General features: G+C 60.7%; 1 protein-coding gene and 1 pseudogene across 5 annotated transcripts in view; one reads left to right on the forward strand and one right to left on the reverse strand.

The window, feature by feature from the left end:
* Positions 1-2,150: 2,150 nt before the first annotated feature.
* The window catches only part of IGF2 (insulin like growth factor 2), a 28,323-nt gene continuing 10,120 nt past the window's right edge, over positions 2,151-20,353 (reverse strand). Inside the window, exons 1-4 of one of the 5 annotated variants that reach the window (XM_010331146.3) lie at positions 13,212-13,402; positions 8,436-8,598; positions 6,654-6,802; positions 2,151-6,364 (exon numbers count right to left, since the gene is read on the reverse strand). In XM_010331146.3, coding sequence (XP_010329448.1) covers positions 6,128-6,364; positions 6,654-6,802; positions 8,436-8,598; positions 13,212-13,373 — 711 coding nt within the window. In that variant the 5' untranslated portion in view covers positions 13,374-13,402 and the 3' untranslated portion in view covers positions 2,151-6,127. Of the gene's footprint in view, positions 6,365-6,653; positions 6,803-8,435; positions 8,599-10,302; positions 10,458-11,317; positions 11,927-13,211; positions 13,403-20,353 lie in introns of those variants that run through there. The other 4 variants (XM_003943287.4, XM_074401850.1, XM_010331144.3 and 1 more) reach the window with 4 other exon arrangements.
* LOC101053831 (uncharacterized) lies at positions 13,620-20,349 on the forward strand (annotated as a pseudogene).

Raw genomic sequence — 20,353 nt, forward strand, 5'->3', positions numbered from 1 at the left:
TGGAAGGAGGGGTGAGTAAAGGGATGGATGAGTGGGTGAGTAGTAGGTGGGAGTGTTTGTGGATGGGATGGATGAATACGTGGATGGGTGGGTGGGTGGATGAACAGATGAGTGAATGGGTGAGTGGGTGAGTGGGTAGATGGGATGGATGAACAGATGGATGAGTAGGTGGGTGGATGGAGGTGTGAGTAAATGGATGGATGAATGGGTGAGTGGTAAGTGGGTGGATGGGATGGATAAATAGGTGATTGGGTGGATGGTGAGTGGATGGTAGGTGGGTAGATAGACTAGTGGATGGATGAGTTGGTAAGTGGGCAAGTGGATGGGTGGATGGGTGGGTGGACGGGTGGGTGGGTGGAGGGTTGAAACTCTCAGGATGAACTGGAAATGTGCAAAGCAGGGAGAGGGGAGAAGAGAGGCCCTGAATGGTCTCAGGACCCCTGGAATGAGGCCGGGCAGCCCTGAGTGGGTGACTAGAGACCAGGCCAAATCCAGGAGAACTGGGGTGAGTGGTTCTGCTTAGTTCTGCAGAGAAGTCAGGGGAGGTTGCGAGGGTTTTGGGGTAGCAGGGGGCAGCCAGGCTGCAAGCGAAAGAAAGGAAGTTGCAGAGAAGCTCCTGGGCATGGGCAGGAGTGGCTGAGGGGGCCCAGAGTACAGAGAGAGCCAATGCTGAAGTGACCTGGGGCCAGGGTGGGCAGGAGCAGGAGGGCCCAGGACCACCAGGCTGGAGGCTGGGCCCTGAACCAGACCTAGAGAGAAAGGGAGACCATGAGCCCAGCTCTGCATGGGCGTAGGCAGGGGTGGGGTGGTGGGGATGCAGGGCTAGGAGAGGAGCATGGGGCAGGGCTGCCTGGGCCTGCAGGGAAAGAAAGTCAATCTGGCCTCAGGAAGGTGTACAGGACTAGGCCTCCCTCTACACCTGCAGAAGGGCCTCAGAGCAGCCCTGACCCTCTGAAGCTTGGCAATGCCACCTGGGCCCCAGACCCTACAGCTGAGCCCTAGGACTGAGCCCTGGACCATCCAGCCTAGCCCTAGCACTGAGGCGCAGAGCCAGGGACCAGCCCGGGAAGCCCACGGTGTCCCCCACATCCAATCTGCTCTTCTCTAACCCTCAGCCCTCCTCATCTTCAAGGCTAATCCCAACTCCTCCAGGCAACCCCCAAACCACCGCTCACGCTCTCCGTTCCCTTGGAGTGGCTCTCAGATGGTGTGGGCAGTGACATGCCCTTGTCGATGTCCCCAGGCCCCAGAGGCTTTGGTGACAGCCCAGCACCCACCAGTGCCCGGCACAGGAGAAATGCTAGGGACAGAGGGAGCCATCAAGAGACAGGGTTTGACCAGGGGCAGAATCCCCAGAGGCCAGGGAGCAAGTATGCCCCCAACCCAGTCAAGCCCCTCCCCACTGCCCACCCAGCACTGAAGGCTGCAGGGCCCTGGGTGCAACTCCATCTGTGGCGCCCCTGCCCCTCCGTCCCCACAGTGGGGTGGGAGCAGGCAGATCCACTGCCCAAGGCTGCAGGGAAGTTCCTAGAGGGTCGGAGAGGAGGGGCTGAGCCAGGCTCCCAGCAGCCCAGCCTACCCCTCCTCCCATGCCCAGGGACCCTGAAAACCAGAGGCCAGCACCCTTGGAACAGGTGGGCACAGGGCTGAACCCCAGCGGGAGGCAGTGGTACCAAGGACATCCGTGCAGCTTCCATCTTGGGAGGGGGCTGAGTCCCTGAGTGGGAGTGGCCCTGAGCCCCCATCTCCAGCAATAGCTATGGTGGTTTCCAGAACCTTCTAGACATTGCCCAGCCCCAATCCTCCAAGGTTGGGGAGGCATTCCCTGGAATTGGTAGTGATGGTACTTTACATTTCCTTTGGAAAAGCCCCTCAGGCTCCTACCCCTCCTGGCAACCCCATCTGTGAGAACTTGGTGCCTGAAACTGTCCCAGACCCCCTGGCTTCGGGTGCACGGCCAAGTGTCTGAGAGTCCGGCTTCCAGCTGCCTTCATTTCTCCATGTGCATGGTCAGGGGATGGAGGGAGGTGCCCACACCCCTCAGGTCTTCCCCTCTTCTCCTCTCCCCCTCTGCTTGCCCCTTCCCTCCCTCTCTCCCTCCCTCCCGCAATCCGGTACCCAGGTCAAAGAGTGGAGCACTCACAAGATCATAATTTTAAATGCTTTATTGGGATTGCAAGCGTTACAGGTTAAAGACAAAACCCAAGACTGGATTTTGCCAGAAATATTCGCGTTAAGGCGCTGAGTTGAGTCAAACACGGGCCGCCAGGTGGACTGAGGCGGCAGGCAAGGTGACATTCAGTGTTTGGCGTGGGGGTCTTCAGGTGATGACAAAGGAGGGGACCCAAGAGGGGGCCCCCGCTGAAGACATTGGGGACACGGGGAGGAGACAAGATGGAAAGCCACGACAGGCACGGAGGTCAGACAGGCGGCCCGGGCCAGGATGGTGAGTGGCCTGGGGGAGAGCTGCAAACATGGGGACGCGAGGGGCCGGTCGGCAGGTGCCCCCGAGAGCACCCACCCGTCGAGGCAGAACATAACACTGGGTGAGTGGGCGTCCCGACGAGCGGGCAGGTGATTTGGGGTGCCTCGGAGCGTTTTGGATCTCAGGCCAATGTGGGTTCTACAATTGTGACAATTTGGCTTTTTGGTTTCTGCCCAATGTTCCGAATGGCCCGCTCTCAGGGCACTTACCGAGGGACCCTCTGCGCCCGGGGTGGGCTGGCATGGACGACCCCCAGGGTCATGCCAGCCCCGTCACCAGGACCCAGAAGCCTTGGGCCTCTAGACTGCTAGTCAGGCTGCGTGCAGGGGGGCTGAGCTGGGGGCACAAGTGGGGGCGAGGTAAACCTCCCAGCCGCCGAGTCCCTGCCACAGCCCTAGGCGCCGAGGTGGTGGCTGCTGCGGCATCACCAGACCCGTGGGCTCCGGGGCCCAAGCAACACGGTCGATGGCTGGACCTGGCAGCTCTCCTGCTCTGCGGGCTAGACCCGCCTGACCTCCCTACTCCCCGACCTCACCCTGCCTTGCCCCCATGAGGTCCCACAGAGCTTCGGACCTCGTGGACACAAGGCAGGGTGCTGAGGGGCGGGCAAGATGTCACCGAGGGGGAGGGGAGGGCTCCTCAAGTGTGCGGAAGGCGGCCACCCTGCTCCAGCCCGATGGAGTCCTCTGTTCACACACCTGCAGCCCCTTCCCCCCCAGCCGGCCTCAGGCCAGCTGGGAGCCCCCTCCTGTGGCCTCCGAGCACCCTCCTGACACCTGAGGAGACCCTGCCCCACCCCCCCCTCCGCCCTCAGGACCTCCGGGGACCAGCCACTGTCCCCGAAAGCCAGGCCGGGCAGCGGCCTTCTCCACTCCCCTTTGACTTCTCCGAGGGGGCGCAGTGGCTGGCGCCCCCCCAGAGGCTCCACCCTCAACCCAACACAAGCAACAGGGACAGATACAAAAATCAAATCAGGGCGATAAATGACGGGGGGCAGGACGTGATGGTCTGCAGGCTGGCTTCGTACGTTCTCGCTTTTGTCACTGCCCCCCTGTTACGTAGGGAGGGGGTTTAATTTGGTTTTGAGCGCATAAAAGCTAAGGAGGGGGTCAAAAAAAAAACCAAAAAAAAAAAAAAGGAAAAAATGCCCCAAGAAATAAAGAGGGGAAATAGATCAATTGACGTGAAATTTGGAGGGGTCCTAATTTCTCTCATTCTGCAAGTCTGCTGTCGCTCCTCCTGACTTTTCCGGCCAAAATCTCTCGGTACCACTTCTTACCCCAGAGCTCCCCCCACCCAGCCCCCACTGCCCCCCACCCGCCCCGCCAAACCGCCAGACTTCCCACTCCCCGCATCAGTGCCCGGCCCCTGGAGACCCTACATTTCTGGAGGGCTCCCAGGAGATGGGCAAAGATGGTCCCTAGGTGTGCTCTGGTGGGGGGGGGGTCCCCCAGATCTTTCTTCCAGGAGCACACGAGGGAGTCAGGCTACTCGTGGGGGCATGGGGGCATGTCTGCTTGGCTACCTCCATCTCCAGCGTGGCCAAACTCTTCTCACTCTGGCTGTGCCGACACACAGTAAGGAAGGTGTATCGGGATGGGTGGGGAATGGGGAGCATTGTGGCTCACACTGCAGGGCCGTGGGGACAGGCGCCAAGGAGGCCAGCCTCGCAAGGGCACCTCTCTCATGGTGGCAAGATGGAATTCGGTCTGGGACACACTCCTCCCACCCAATGGGGGCATCCCAAACCGCCGGCCGCGCACTCAGACCCCGTCATCTGAGCCCCCACCTCTGAGAGGCAGGGCACAGACCGGGCTGAGGGGTAGTGGAGATGGGGACGGGAGGGGGGCTCAGAGCAGGAAAACAGCTTGGACAATCTTAGATGGAGTTTGGCCTGATCTGGACAGACATTAGAGTTGCTCAGATATTCTTATTGTTTTCATCCAATTGTACGGGGGTGTGTGTGTGCGTGTGCAGGTGGGTGCTTGTGTGTGCATGTGAGCGCATAAAAGCTAAGATGTGTGTGCAGGTGTGTGCATGTGAGTGCATAAAAGCTAAGCCTGTGTATGTGAGCACATAAAAGCTGAAGTGTGTGTGCAGGTGTGTGCATGTGAGTGCATAAAAGCTAAGCCTGTGTATGTGAGCGCATAAAAGCTAAGGTGTGTGTATGTGAGCACATAAAAGCTAAGATGTGTGTGCAGGTGTGTGCATGTGAGCACATAAAAGCTAAGGTGTGTGTGCAGGTGTGTATGTGAGCGCATAAAAGCTAAGATGTGTGTGCAGGTGTGTGTATGTGAGCGCATAAAAGCTAAGCCTGTGTATGTGAGCGCATAAAAGCTGAAGTGTGTGTGCAGGTGTGTATGTGAGCGCATAAAAGCTAAGGCGTGTGTGCAGGTGTGTGCATGTAAGCGCATAAAAGCTAAGGCGTGTGTGCAGGTGTGTGTATGTGAGCAAATAAAAGCTAAGGCGTGTGTGCAGGTGTGTGTATGTGAGCAAATAAAAGCTAAGGCGTGTGTGCAGGTGTGTGTATGTGAGCAAATAAAAGCTAAAGTGTGTGTGTGTGTGCATGTGAGCGCATAAAGGCTAAGGTGTGTGTGCATGTGAGCCAATAAAAGCTAAGGCGTGTGTGCAGGTGTGTGTATGTGAGCGAATAAAAGCTAAGGTGTGTGAGCAGGTGGGTGCTTGTGTGTGCGCAGGTGGGTGCTTGTGTGTGCGTGTGTGTGTTCATGTGCATGCTGTGTTCGTGTGCGAGCATGTGTGTGTGCTGTGTGTGCATGTGTGTGTTTGTGTGTGTGTGTTGTGTGCATGTGGCTGCAGGGAAGGTGTCAGTGTTTTTTAGGATGGGAATTGAGATGGAAGTTTGGGGGTGGGGGTTGGGCCAATTCAGTTGTGTTTGTGTGGATTTGGGTTTTCATGCTCTGTCCTCCTCTCCTGCGGTCTCATTGGGTCCCTCTGGCTGCTCCGTGATGTTCAGTGATGGAAAAGGAGTGAGGAGCCAGCTGGGTTGTTGCTGTAACTGGGGTGGCCAGATTAGAAGGAAGATGGCGGTAACAGCGACATGCCCACCTGTGATTTCTGGGGCCCCTCTTTTCTCTTTGCTGGTTCAGGGACTCAAGTCCAGGCCAATTTGACTCAAAGTCCATGGGAGAAGAGAAAGAGGGGGTGGGGAGGGCCGAATTCCTTCATTTTGCCAATTGTTTCTAAGCCAATTTTTCTTTCTTTTTTTTTTTTTTAAGCCAATTGATTTTTTTGGTTGTTGGGTTTTTTTAAAGCCAATTTCTGAGCTTTTCTGGTGTTTCTATAAAGCCAATTAGTTTTCAGAGGGCCATTGTGTGTAGGGGGTAGGGGTTAGTTTGATGTTTTGATTTTTTATGTGTGGGGATAATTTGATGGGGGCGTGGAGGATGTTTAAAGCCAATCGATTTTGTACATTTTTGAAGATGTTGCTGTTTCCTCAGCCCGATGGAGGGGGCAGAGGAGAGTAGCCTGTTTTTGGGGAGACGGGGCACAGGGGCTGGGGTCAGGAGAAGCCCTGGGGGGAAGGGGAACCGAGAGATTTTAGCGATGGAACCTGATGGAAATGTCCGTGGTCAGGAGGCAGGTGGTGGTGCTGGGCCGCAGACTCGTGGAGGGCTGTTTTTCTCACTTCTGATTGCTGGACATCTCTGGGGGGGTGCCCCCGTGGGTGGGGTCTTGGGTGGACAGAGCAGTCAGGGGACGGTGACGCTTGGCCTCCTTGAACAGCTCGAGCTCCTTGGTGAGCACGCGACCCCGGCGGTTACGCAGGAGGGCAGGCAGGGTCCTGCGCAGGCGCTGGGTGGACTGCTTCCAGGTGTCATATTGGAAGATCTTGCCCACGGGGTATCTGGGGAAGTTGTCCTGGGAGGGGAAGGGGCTGGTCAGCTGGTGCCCACTCTCCGCTCCTCCGCCTGAGCCGCCCGCCTGATCTGACAGCCCACCCCTCACCCCTGTGACTGCACTGGCTAACGTCCAGGGGCGGGGGGACGGGAGGGGCCAACGCTGAGCTGCTCCCCAGCCACGCAGCAAGCACAGAAGTCATGGGTCCTCGTCCCCGGCTAAGAGGTCCCAGCGGCCCCAGGAAACACCAGGAGCCCAAAGCCCCGTTTCTCTGTCTTTAGGGAGAGAGGAAGGGGCCCAGAACCCTCACCGGAAGCACGGTCGGAGAGGTCGACACGTCCCTCTCGGACTTGGCGGGGGTGGCACAGTAGGTCTCCAGGAGGGCCAGGTCGCAGCTGCGGAAGCAGCACTCCTCCACGATGCCACGGCTGCGACGGCTCACACGGCTTGCGGGCCTGCCTGGAAGTCCACAGCACAGAGAGGGCGTCAGCGCCCCACTGTCCCTCTGCCCCCGGGGAGCCCACGGGAGGAGAAAACAGCCCTGGCCCCAGGCCACCCTTCGGGTCAGGGGAGGGAAGCCAGAGCTGGCAGGCAGAGGTGTCCCAGAAAGAAGAGAGGTGGGAGGGAGGTGAGCGGGACCCGGACCAGCCCCTGGCCTCTGCTGCCTCCTCCCTCAGATGAACACAGTGGGCACAGGCTCTCGGTCCCATGGCCAGACGGACCCAACGGGACCCAAGGCCCACACTGAGGGTGGTTAGGGAAAGGCGTGAGGTGTGAGCCCAGTTCAGGGGACCCCACAGGAGGGGACTGCTGTCCCTGAGCTTGGACTCTGGCTTGGCACCACCCAGGAGGCTGGAGGGGCCCACACCATCCCTGCAGCTGCTGAGACAGGGAGACAAGGGCAGGAGAGAAGAAGACGGGAGGAGAGGAGTGAGGAGGCGCGACGGAACCACTCCCTTCTTTCCTCCCGTCTTCCCCCTCTCCCCCACAGCAAGGCTCCGCTAGCTGGAAGGGGTGAGTTGCTGGGGCTCCACCTTGGGGTGCCAAAGGGCAGGTGCCATCAGCCGGAGGAGGGAGCAGGAGCCTCATCACAGGGTCCCCCAAGTGGGGGCTCGGCCCTCCCCTCCTCTCAGGAAAGCCTGGTGCAGGGAAGCTTCTCCCTGGGCAAGGACCGGCTGGCACCAGGTCCTGCAGTGCCACTTCCTACCCCCAAATGGGGCAGGAGAGAGAGGGGGCACAGGAGAGGCCAGGGCAGGCGTGGGTTTCCAGGGTCAAGCAGCAGAAACACTTTTCAGAGAAAAGTTTTGAAGTACATGTGCATCCTGTGAGCCCATTTCACAGAGTGGGTAAGTAGAGGTGGTGAAGATGCCACTCCGGGTGAGTGTCAGGTGGGATTAGCCGTGCGGCCCCAGCCAGTGAGGTGCTGTTCCCCCCCCACCCCATCAGGCATGCCCAGGCACCATGCCTGCCTGTGCATCCACCCAGCTCCCCTCTGAGGGTGGGGTCTCAAGGACAGCAAGCTGTGCACCCACCTGCCAGCCCCCAGGCTGGAAGACCGAGAGGGAAACAGGAGGAAAGGCCGAAGTGTCTTGCCGTCAGCAGGCGGGCACCCCCCCACGGTGCATGCACACCCAGCACACGTTGCATGCACAGTCAGGAGGCGCATGCATGCTCAGCCCTGCCACCTGCCAGCTGCTCTTGCTTTATTGGGTTTAATTCTTTAAGTCACTTTATTTTCATTCTGATCACTCATTGAACACACGTCCCTTGTCAAAACATCCAAAAGGTGCAGGAAGAAAAGCAGGCTCTTCCTCCAGAGTCTGAAGCCCTGGCGGCGCAGTGCCTCAGCAGCTGGAGCCTTGTGGCTCCCATCAGGAATTCTGATGCCAAGGGCGGCCCCCGTGAGTGCCCCCTCTGGCCCACCCTTCACAGGAGCATGTGATGGGAAAGTCAGCGGGTGCGGGCGCTCGGAAATTCGGCTGGAAGGTCAAAGTTGCATGGCAAGGGGCCGGGCCGCTGACACTGGAGTGAGCTCCCCTTGGCTGGAGGCTCGGGGCCTGAGCACGTTTGAGGAAGCCCCCCCACCACTTACTGAAGTAGAAGCCGCGGTCCCCACAGACGAACTGGAGGGTGTCCACCAGCTCCCCGCCACACAAGGTCTCCCTGGGGCGGTAAGCAGCAATGCAGCACGAGGCGAAGGCCAAGAAGGTGAGAAGCACCAGCATCGACTTCCCCATTGGGAATCCCATTGGTACCTGCAGGCGGGAGAGAAGCCGCGTGAGTGGGGCAGCGGGGCCAAGCCCCAGGCCAGGGGTGCCCCTCCCGAACCACAGGCGCTCAGCCAACCTAGAAATTCAGTTGAACATTTAAAGCATGGATTTCCTAGAAACATTATTTTTATTACAAAAGTAACACACAGGCCACGATGCGGAGGTGAGGGCACAGACCACGTGGAGGGTGGTGTGTCTGGAAGCACACAGAAGGCCGCCTTGCTTTGATTTGCAAGAAGCACTAGTGGTTTGACGCGAGAGGTGACCATCTCCATGGTCGTTATTGCAGGAGCTCAGCGGCATCCACAGCTGTAGGGGCCAAGCTGGACCCCCAACCTGACCTCTGTGCTATGACACCATGGGGGCAGGGGCAGCCAGGGACACATCACCACTTCTCAGGCCTCAGCCCCAGCCCCTACAGAGCCTGTGCCTCCAGGAGGACCAGTCTACTTCCCCCCCCACCCCCCACCCCCCACCCCCCACCCCCCACCCCACCCCCCACCCCCCCACCCCACCCCACACCCCCCCACCCCACCCCACACCCCCCCACCCCACCCCACACCCCCCCCCCCCGCCAACTCCCAGCTGAACAGGGGTGTCCAGGAGGACCATCCCCCTCAACACAGCAGGCCCCACCCCCTCCCTGGCTTTTCCAACTTTCCAGTCTACAGTTGAGCCAGGCCTGGGTCAAGGACTCCAATGCTTAGCACTACCCCGCCACCCGTGCTCCTAGGGGTCTTGTTTTCCCAGTCACCCAGTTCTCAAACTCCAGTCTGCCTGAGGTACCCCAAACACACACACAAGAGCAGAGCCTCCCTTCCAGACCTCAAGTCAAAGCACTGAGGTCAGGGACCTCCAGAAAATCTCCCCATTTGCGCTACCAAACTCTCCTGGCAGGAGCTGGAGAGACCAGCTCAGACCACCTGGGACATCAGACCCCAGGATCCCCGACTGCATTCTGGAAGGAGAGGCCGATATTCAGACACACCCCCTCCATAGGCTGCATGGGCAAACCACCTCGGGGTGGGAGGCTGGTGTCACTGCAGCAAAGCCACTCCTGTCCACTCCGGGCGGCAGCCCCAGGCTTCCCTCCACAGACCCAGGTGACTTTTTGATGCAATAAATTGTGGGACCGAAGCACCGCTTTGTGTGGCCTCTCTATAGAGCCGTGGGCGGCCCCACCCAAGATCTGAAAGCCTCCTCGATCATCTCTTTGGGCCCTAACCAGTCCCCTCGCCGCCCTCCCCCCCCCCCCCCCCGCCACCCCCTTCCAAATTCCAGGAGCACACCCCACCAGCTGGCCACGCGAGCCCTCACCGCGATTCCGGAGCCAACCCCACTACTCTGAACCTGGAGGTCTGGCTCAGGGTGCGGGCTCAGAAAAGCGGGACTGGGACTGGAAGCGCGGAGATGCAGAGCAGGTGAGGACCCAGGAAAAGCCCCGAGCTGGGCAGGGAGGGGGCCGAAGGGAAGGAAGGAAACGGAAGGAGCAGGTGAGGAAGCAGAGACCAGGTAGGGGCAGGGCAGGGGCAGAGGCAGAGAGGAGGGGTGGTGCTGTTGGAGAGGCAGCAGGCAGGCGGGCGGGCGGCTGCAGGGCCCGAGCCCCAGACGTGGGCCGTGCCCCCTGCTGCCCTGCCTCAGGCTGGAGTGGGATGGCAGCGGGGGTCCTCACTCCACAGCCCTGGTTACCTACAGCTCAGCAGGAGGCTCGCTGGGGCTGGAGGAGGAGAAGGAAGAGGAGGAGGAGGAGGCTGGAAGTCTCTCACAGGAGAAGCCAGTGTCCAGTCTGCAGGCTGGTCAGTGCGTCCCCTTTTATCCCTGAGCCGGGCTCCGCCCAGCCCGGGCTCCACCCTACCCCCCCCACCCATCTCCCTGCTGACCACTCCCCCGTGGCTTTGCTCCCGCCCCCTCCCTCCTCCCAGCCAGTCTCTTCTCTCCTGCACCCCCCAACCCCGAGCTCTGGACCATCCCTTCGCAAAGTGCCATGGGCTCCCCATCCTGCACCCCCAGCCCCGCTCTGCACGGGGGGGGGGTAGGGGGGATGGGAGGGTCTTCCCACCTCCTTGTATGGAAACTTCCACGCTGCCCACTGGGCAGGAGCCTCTCTTTGGCTTGAAGTCTCTGCCCTTCTTGGCCTCAGACCAGCAGCCCCTCTCCCCCTCTCCCGGGACTCCGTTTTGGATACGTGTGGGGGGAGATATCGCGAATGTGGCGTCTCCTGCCAGCTCGGCCCCTCTCCATCCCGGCCCCGCCCACCCCGTCTTCCTCTCGCGGTCTTGCTGGCACCGCGTCAACATACCAGGGTGGGCTTCTGCGGCTCCGCGCCCCTCCTCATTACCCAGCACCCCAGAGGGAGGCCAGGACCCGCCAGGCACAAATCACACATGTTCGGCTGCACCCCCGACACCCACAGACTGACCAGGAAGTGGCCCTTACAGACAGCGCACACCTCCCTTGGCCCTTCCCGACGCCCCCGCCCCATCCCCAGCCCCACCGCCAGGGCGAGCGCGCAGGGAACTCCATGCAGGGAATGGACCCACCGCTGCCTGTCCTCCTCATCCTCCTCCTCCTCCTCCCCCCAACCCCGGGCTCAGCCGCCCCACTGAACCCCGCAGGCCCAGGCCGCAAGCAGGCGGAGGAAGGGCCAGGCGTCCGGCGCAGCCCGCGCCGCCCCGGCCCCAGCCCCGGCCCGCACGCCGCTTACCTGGAAGCCGGCGACAATGCCGCCCACCTCCCTGCTGCGTGTCGCAAACCGAACAGCGGGCGTTGGCCCTCCTGCCGGACACTCCTCTGCCAGCGCCGCTCTGGCCGAGTCGCGGAGGCCGAATGTGCGACGGGGCAGAGCGGGGGGATGGCTTTTTTTTGGGGGGGAGGAACTCGTCTGATCGTCTAGGGAGGACGGGCTGTCTTCGGGCTGGGGCGGGCCAGATGTTGTACTTTTAGGGGGGAAAAAGGTATCGGGAAATGAGGTCAGCTGTTGTATCAAGGATAGAGGGGGGCAGAGATAGTGGGAGAGACAGAGTGAACGTGAAAAGGGGGGGGCCGAAGAGAGGGCGAGAGGAAGAGAGGACAGCGAGAGGCGGGCAGGCTCACAGCGGGAGAGAACAGCACGGAGAGAAACAGAAAGCGTGTAATTAATCCACTTTGGTTCTGCGAAGGCGAGAGGGCGGGCGTGAGGTGGGGAGGGAGTCTGAGGCTGGGAGCTGGGGGGGACGGGAGGGAGCCAAGGGAAGGTTGCGGGAGAAAGAGCGGGGCCGGGGCCAGATGCCAAGAGGGGCACGGGGAGCACAGAGAAGCCAAGGGAAGGGCGCCACGTCTAGGGGCCGGGGGCGGAGGTGACTGCGGGGCGGAGTGGAGGCTGCACCCCAGCCGCGGGCACCCAGCTCGGTTTGGGGCGACGGAGCCCTCAGCCGTCGCAAGCCCGGGCCTCGGGGGGGAACAGGCGGTGGCGGCGCCGGGGCCGCTCGGGACGCAGCGAAGAAGGGGAGCGGCCCGAGGCTGCGCGCCGAGGGGAGGGCTGGGGGGGGAGCGCGGGGGGTGACAACGCCGGCGGCCTGCGAGCCGGACTGCCTGCGGGGGGAACCGCCTCCTCGGGCGAAGCGGGGATGGGGGGTTGAGGTAGATAAAGAGGAGGCGGCGGGGAATCCGCAGGACCGGCGGAGCGCGACCCCGCGGACGGCGCCCGGGACGGGAGTCAGCAGCGAGGCAGCGGGCGACGTCGACGCGGGGCCGCCTGCCCGGTGGAGGCGCTGGTGGGCCGAGCGCGGGGCGGGCGTGGGCCGGGAGGCGGGGGCGGCCGGAAGGGGGGGCCGGGGCCAACCGGGCCTCACGCAGCTCCGCCGGAGAGCAGGCGAACTGCGGGCGCCCACGCCCGCCTCTTATAGTCGCGCCAGCCCGCGGCCCAGCGCCCGCGCGAGCCCCGCTGGCCTTGCGCCCGCGCCAATGGGCGCCCGCGGAGCCCTCGCCCCGCCTCTGGCCCGCCCCCGCAACCCGAGCCAAGCGCGGGGCGGGGGGGTGTGGGCCGGGGGCCCTGGGGCCCCCCGGGGGGGCGGCGATCGCGGGGGCGGGGGGAAGTTGGGTGGGGGGCAGGGAGCCGCCGAGCACGAGGGCCATGCTGAATGCCCGTTCTAGAGAATTCGGGGGCCCCATCTCGGGTTTCTAGGGTGCCCGTGTGGCCTGTGCTCGTGAGCTGGGGTCTCCGGGCAGGCAGGGGCAGGCCGACTCCCAACGCCCCGCCAGGAGACTACACCGCGGGTGCGCCGCGTCTGACTGCAGAGGCAGGTGGTTAGGGGCTGGGTCGGGGGTCCCTGCTGGTTGCTGCCGCGGAGGGAGCCCCTGGGCTCCGGCGGAGCGCGCATCCGCCACCTGCCCCAGCAGGAGGAGCCGGCCACGCGGCGCCTAAAGCTTCAGCCAGATCCCGAGCGCCCCCCGGTGCCGCGCCGGAGCCCCGGAGCCCCGGAGCCTCGGCCAGGTGCGGGACACGGGCAAGGCCAGCTGGGCTGGGCCGAATCTGGGCCAGGCTTGGAGCCCGCCGAGGCTGCGGGGCTGCGGCCGCCGGAGGAGAGAAATCAGGGCGGGAAACACAGCTCAAATCCTACCTGCATCGCCGAGCTCACCGGGTTGCGTCTAAGCAGCTCGCCTCTGGGGCCCACCCAAAATATCCGGATAATGGTTACCCCGTCCTCAGAGCGTTGGACTGGCATAGACGCGAGTTCAGTCTCGGGGGCCACCGCGATAATTTGAGGGTCTGGGGAGACCATCTCCTGGAGAGTTTGGACGATGTAAGAAAGCACTGTGATTTTTACCAAGTCTAAATCCCGCACCAAATCCCGCACCCCGCCGCCTAAGCCTGGCCAAGGGGAAGGGGCCGCCAGCGGAAACTCGCGCCCCCCAGCCCCCATCGCCCCCCTCGCTCCGCCATCAATCACTTCGCCCGCGCTCCGCGCGCGCCTCCCGGCGGAGTCCTAGGCCCGCGGGCTACAGGCACTTTGCCGCCCGGCGTGAGCGCCTCTCCTCCGCGTCCCTAGCCCCAGCGCCCTGCCCGCCCCACTTTGGGCCCCTCCAGCCGCTTTCCCCACAAGTGTGATCTTTGCAATGAGCAAACAAAAGTGGCGCGGATTTCGGGGCGCCCAGCCGGAGGGAGCGGGCCGCCAAGCCGCAAGTCTGCAGCCGGGTTCCGCGCCCCGTGCCGGCCTCCCAGGCGGCAGCCCGAGAGAGCACCAGCCCCGGCGGGACGGCAGCGGATGAGGGCGGGAGCCAGGCAGGGGCGCAGAGGCGGCGGGGACCAGCGCGGCGGGGAGCTCACCGCGAAGCTGGAGGCTGAGTCCGCGGGCGCACCAGGAGCCCAGGCAGCGGGCGATCGAACGCTCTGTGGCAGGCGGTGGACGCTGCTGAAGGTGAGCGAGACCCCGGGGCCAGTCCTCGGTGTCTGGGAGCAACGCCCAGTCCGTTGGAAGACCAGGAGACAATGCCCAAATTTGGGGGAGACTGGGGGCAATGCCCGGTCGCTTTCCTGGACACGGGGAAGCCCTGCCCACGTCCCGGGGGCGCGCAGCCGACCCACGTGTGTTTGGGGAACACGAGAGAAATTTCCCAAGTCCGAGTTGCTCTGAGGACTTGGTAGGAGACAGGCCCCAAACCAGTGGCCGCTGTGCGCGGGGTTGGGGAAGCTGTAGTGTGCGGCCGGCGAGCCGGGAACAATGCCCAAATTTTGGGAACCGCAGCTCTGCCTTGCGGGCTTAGCGAATGGGTGTCCTGGAGGAGGGGAACCCAGGGAGTCCGCTAATTGGAGACCTGTGATTAATGACTAAACCTGAGACTCCAAAAAGTAGATGACAGGTTTGGGGGTGAGGGAAATTGCTCCACGCGATTGGGAGCATAGAGAAAGGGGTCTAAAGTAAGGACCAGCTAGCTTGGGGGACCCACGAAATCCCAGACCGATTTGTGAGGAGGGGGCAGTTAAAGAAAATTCTCCATATGCAGTTGGTAGGGGTTGCCTAAGAAGTACATTGCCTGAAATTGGCAAATGAAAGCAAGGGACACATTTTGGGGATCCAAACACATTCTCGGTGTGTTAGGGGGAAGCTGAGATTAATTTTCACATGTTAAGAATAAAAGTGGCCTGGACGCTTGCAGCATCCGGGTGAAAATAACCTTCATAATTACTGTGGCTTTAGGGAAAGGTTTTAATATCCTTCAGAGACGGAGGAAGCACTGTCTAAATTTTAGGGGAACCCGGAGTGTAATCAGAACATTTGAGGAAAGAAAAAAAAAATCAGTATTCTTTTTCTATGTTAATTTTTAAATGATTTCCATAGTTTGTTTTTGGTAAACAAGAAAAATACTCTATGTTTTCCTGGACAGTGTCTGCATTTGGGGACGCCCAGTGAAATAGTTTCAAGCTTTTGGGACCCATGGAAATTACCCAGTGGAGATTTGATATCTAAATTTCCGGGAACCGCGTTAGTAGTTAGGAACATTCTTTAATGCTTTGGGGGGTCCATGGAACATTTTCTAAATTTAGGGGCACCCAGGGCAGGGACCATAAAGTAAGGAGACTCATAAATCAGTGTCCAAAAAACAAAAAAAGCAAAAAGAAATAAACAACAAACAAAAACAAAACAAAAAAATCTCAATTGTTTTGTGAAGGAAAAAAAAATCTCAATTTGTTTTGGAAGGCTGGGAGACATTACCTCAATTTGGGGGCTCCAGGAAAATTGTTTTTGAATCTAAAGATCTAGAGAAGTTGCTCAGAGTCCTTCCAGACTTGGGGGGGGGGTCAATATGTACATTTTAGAGAAAGGGGATTCAGAGTTTCTAGGCATTAGGACTTAGGAATTTTCAGATTTTGTGATAGACAGAGAGGGTGTAGCGTATTTGGAGGAAATATTGCTTAACTTTGAGATGACTCAGTGAGTTGTTTGGAGCTCAAGAAACCAGTGCCTTCCTGTGATCCAAGGGCAACACTGAATGCTTCTGGAGGACCTCAGGGCAGTGCCCAGCACATCCAAGTGTAGGGCACCAGGAAAAGGGTCCAGTGTGATCCTGGCCGTGTGGTTTCCGACCAGTGCCTGAATTTTAGAAAACCGAGATTCTTGTCATGAAGCTCCTGGGATCCAGGGAATTGTTTAATAGTCAACATGTTGTGATGCAGAGAAAATGCTCAGAGTGTTTGGGAACTGAGGCCATCAGCGACACCAGGCGTAACACAAATTTAAAAAGCCTCTGTCCAAGGAAGGGGTCCTTTTGTGCTTGCTGTAGCCCAGTGGGAGCCAGGAGACTCCCCTGTGTGATTTGGGGGGACCTGGAGAATCCTAGGTCATATTTGAGCACCTCCTGGTAACTGCCCAGTGTGCTCCAGGGACCTGGGTGGCAGTGTCTATATCTTAAGGGACCTGATTCATGGCCAGGAACCGTGTAGAGCGTAGAGGTTAATGCTCCAAAGCTTTGTGACTCTCACTCGCACATTCTCAATAGGTTTTGGGATCATTGAGGAAAGCTCTCCATTTTATGAAACTCTGGCAATCAGAGCGCAGGTCATTTGTGATTCAGAAAAGGATTCAGTGGGCTCTGGGTGTAATGCCTGGATTTAGGGGAAAGCATGGGGAGCAATTTTTATAATCTGAGGGTTCTGGCCTTCCAGCCCTGCTCAATGGCATGGGGGACTTGGGATTCAACGTATAAAATTTAGGGAACCCAGGTCAGTGTGAATAGATTTGCGGAACTCGGAAGAAGCAAACGTCCCATGCTGAGGTGAATGGGAAGGGGGATGCGGAATGGGGTGGAAATGTGGGGGAGACAGTAAGCTCAGACCTGGAATGAATATTCACAATTATGGGGGGAAGTTCCACTCGTTTGGGAACAATGCGTAAGCGTGGAAAAGGCACTATCCACATTCTGGGGAGCCAGGCAAATTGGTCGGGGTGAGCGCCACAGACCAAGGGTTTCCTCTTTAAAATTAGGGAACCCGGGTTGCTGGTCTGTAAATCTGTGGGATCAGGAGAGGGTGTATGAAACTGTCCAGAGCCTGGGAGAAAGCAAATCTGGGGCCACAGGCCGCATAGTGTAGTCTGGAAAAGCCAGCCGGGCTGATGTGTTTTGACATCCCCGGAAATTAATGTCCAAGAAAATTCTTGTGACCCGTGGAAATGCTGAATATTATCTGGAAGACTTGGGAAGCAATGCTTAAGTTTAGAGGATCCCAGAAAAAGTAAAATGCCCCAGTTCGGGGAAAGCAGGGAAGCTGTTCCGTGGACCAGGACCCCGAGGATCAAGGGCTAATTGTTGAGCTCAAGCTTCCCGGGCGGCGGAAGGAAGGCGCGGCCGGGGACCCACCCTTGCTGGGGCGCGCGGAGCACTGGCGCCCTCCCCGGGGAACGCGAGCGCGGGCGGCGCGGGCAGGTAGCGCGGAACGGAACGCCCTGGCGCGCACGGCCGTCTGAAATTCTGCTTTTAATTCTTCTGGACTTTTTCTTTCTTTTTCTTTGTTTCTTTGCCTTCTCTACACGGAGAGCGCCTTTGTGGCGGCAGCCCGAGCCTAGCGGGCGTCTGGGTGGAGCGGAGAAACCCCAGAGCCGCGAGGGAGGCCAGGACACTGCTCCCAGGGCGCTCCCGGGACTCCCAGCTCCCCGCTCGGTCCCCGCCGGGGAGGTCTGCAGGCTCCCCCTCGCCGCTGCGCCCCACGCGCCTCCGAGCTGCGAGCCTAGGCGAAGCCGCGGCGGAGCCGCCACCGGGGGCAGGCGAGTCCCCGGCTTGGCTTGGGGGCCCGGAGCACCCCCGGCGGCCACCCCCGGACCGCCCCGGAGCTTTGCGCGCACCGTTCGGACCTTCGCCAGCACCAAACAAGAGTGAACGCGGTTTTGTTTGGGCAACATGGAAGAGGAGAGGAAGTGGGGAAGAAAAGGAGAAACACGCGGGGGAAGAACGGGGTGCGGGGCTGCACGCCACGCCGCGGGGGCGCCGGGGGTCTCTCTTCGTTCTCTCCAATTGAATTTTCAGGAGAAGCGTGTCTACCCAGGCTGGGGAAAGTCCACTTTCTTAAAGGCAAATATTAAACCCGCATGCAGGCGCCCAGCGGCCCTGTCGGCAGGAACAAGGTCACCTCTTGCCGTTGGGCAATGTCGGGCCTTGGGGCAGTGGCTGGGGGGTGGCTGCCAGAAAGGGGGCGCCGCAAGGGACCAGCAGAACGGTGGGGGATCCTGGGCAAGTACAGCTGGGCACTGCATGTCCCCACTGTCACCCCACAGAAGGACTCTGCTAGAAGGGGGACATCTCAAAGCCAGACACTGGGGAGGCAGAAGTTAATGGCCTTGGACAGTGTGGGGACGTGCGCAGGGTCAGCCACCTCTTTCACATGAGCTTGGCAAGACCGGGAGAGCCCCCACCCCACCATGAAAAACAGCCCATTTTCCACCCAGAGCACAAGACACGTGGGAACGTCCCCCTCCAAATTCCAGTCTGCATCCATCACCCCTGTGTCCCATTCCAAGAACATCTGGCCCAGCTCCCCCCACCCATCCCTGCCCCCCTTCCCACCAGCCTTCACAGCCCCCCACTCCCCAGCTCTCTGGCCTGTCAGGCTGTGCGGATAGCATAGCGGGGGAGCCTCCAGCAGAGATTCCCGGGTGTGTTGACGTTTCCCTCTCCAGGGTGACTTGTGAATTTGGGGGTGAGGAGCCTTTGAAAAATGCCTGTCTCTGAACCCCGTCTCTGGGAGAGCAGTCTAGGTCACCAAGGCTCTGTCAGGGACAAACCCAGGGCTCCCAACGCCAGCTTGGGGCTCCCTTCCTCCTCCCTTCCAGGCCTGCTTCCCAGGCTGCGGACAGGTGGGGCGCTGGGGGAGGGCCCCAGTTCTGAGTTGTGGGATCTCTTCCTCTTTTGGGGTGCCGGGGGACAATGAATCAGTGACCCATTTGGGGCTCCCTTCCCTTTGTTCCGTCTACCCCCAAGGAGCCACCACGCATGCTTGGACTTTCTGAGGTAGGAAGAAGGCTGAGGTGACCTTGGGGTGCCCACAGCAGAGTTTGGTGGCCCTGGAGAGAGAGAGGGACAGCTGGGGGAGTGTGGGGGGGCCTGCATGCCTCCCCTCCCCCGTGGGGCTGCCTGCTGAGAGCTCTCCTTATTTAGTCAAAAGTTTGACCACGGCAGGCTGGAGGCTGGGGCACATCCAGGTCACCCTGGGGCTCAAAAAGCACACTGCCCGCGACTGGCCAAGACCTGCTCCTTCCCTCTTGCTTCCTGTCCCCCAAGGTAAAAAGGGTCCTGCCAGCAGTCCAAGGGCGTTTCGAGGGGGCCGGGGTCTCCTCCCGCCCAGAGCGTGGCCAGCAGGAAGCCCCAGTCAGCACCCTCCCAGGCCCTGACCCACCACCTCACCAGGGCAGTGCTGGTTCCTCTCTGCTGGCAAACCCAGGTTCCACAGAGAATGACCGTCCCCTCGAGGACTCAGGCTCGCCCGGCATCCCTCACCGCCGGCTCTGCCGTGGGCCCTTCTCATTCCGTGTCCTCCCGGCTCTGAGCTAACCGCTTCCCAGTCCCTGGGACGGGGCCCAGCATTTTACACACCCAGTTCCTTTCTCCAAGGGTCCCCAGAGCGCCTCTCCCTCACCCCTGCAGGGCGTCGCAGACGAGGAGCTGACTTGCCCTGGACCCCCTCGCTGGGGAAGGACGCACTCGCGCCACGCCACGCGGCCTCAGTCCGGCGGCCTGGGAAGTCAGGGACTGAGGATCCGAACTGGAACCCTTCTCACCAGACGGCACAGACCACGGAAGGCTGAACAGCCCCCCCAAAGCCGAAAGTACGCAGGGGATGTGGGTCCAGGTTGGGGTGCGGGGGAGAGGGTGCCGGGGGAGGGTCGGCCGGTGCACACTCCAGAGCCCTGAGATGCCACCACTGTGGTACTGTTTTATCGAGTGTCCGAGCGAGCTAAAGACTCCTTTGAAAGAACACTCCTGGCTTCTATCTGGGACGCGCAAACCAGCCTGAAGAGTTCTGTCGTGGGGCAGGCGCGGGGACTCCGAGCCATATGCTCTCACCTCCAATGCTCCACAAGTCCCACAGCCTCCCGGTCACCCCAGTGCCCGACCAGTGAGGGGGTCCACCACACCGCAGAGCCCCCTCCGGCTGAGGCGAGGCCACTGGCTGGGCCTTTCTAGCCGCCACCCGCCTCACACACAGGAAGCCCCGACGGCTCCTGAGCACAGCGGGGTCCTGCCCCGCAGCCCCCAGGGCCCTTTGCTGCGCTCAGAAGGCCTCTCACCATTGCCTCAATTCTGAACAGCCAGGAGGCCTGAGACTGTCACCCACTTTGACAAACAGGGACAAACACAGGTCAGGCCACGGGTGCAAGACCCCACAGCCAGCAGCCTGGGGCAGAAACTGGGGGCCTCACAGTCCCCAGCAGGGCCCAGCTTTCCTCGGGTTTCCAGATTCTTCCAAATGATACATTTGCTCTTTTTCCTCCTCTGCCCACTCTGCCCCCCTACCTTTTCCTCTTGGGCTGCCTGCCCCCTCCCTACCCCTCTCCCCTTCTCTGCCCTTCTTCCTCTCCCAGGAGCTCTGCCCACACCTGGTCCGGCCCCTAGGGAGAAGCACCTGGAACTCCGAACCGATCGCAGCTGTGTGACTCCGAACCCTCCCCCAGCCTCTCTGAGCTGCAGCTGCTTCTAAAAGGGGGAGATCCCAGTTCGAAGACTCCTGCAGAGCCTGCGGCCTTCTCTGCCACGCCTCAGGGTGCCTGAGACA

The sequence above is a fragment of the Saimiri boliviensis genome, chromosome 6, assembly GCF_048565385.1.
Source record: "Saimiri boliviensis isolate mSaiBol1 chromosome 6, mSaiBol1.pri, whole genome shotgun sequence".
Classification (NCBI taxonomy): domain Eukaryota; kingdom Metazoa; phylum Chordata; class Mammalia; order Primates; family Cebidae; genus Saimiri; species Saimiri boliviensis.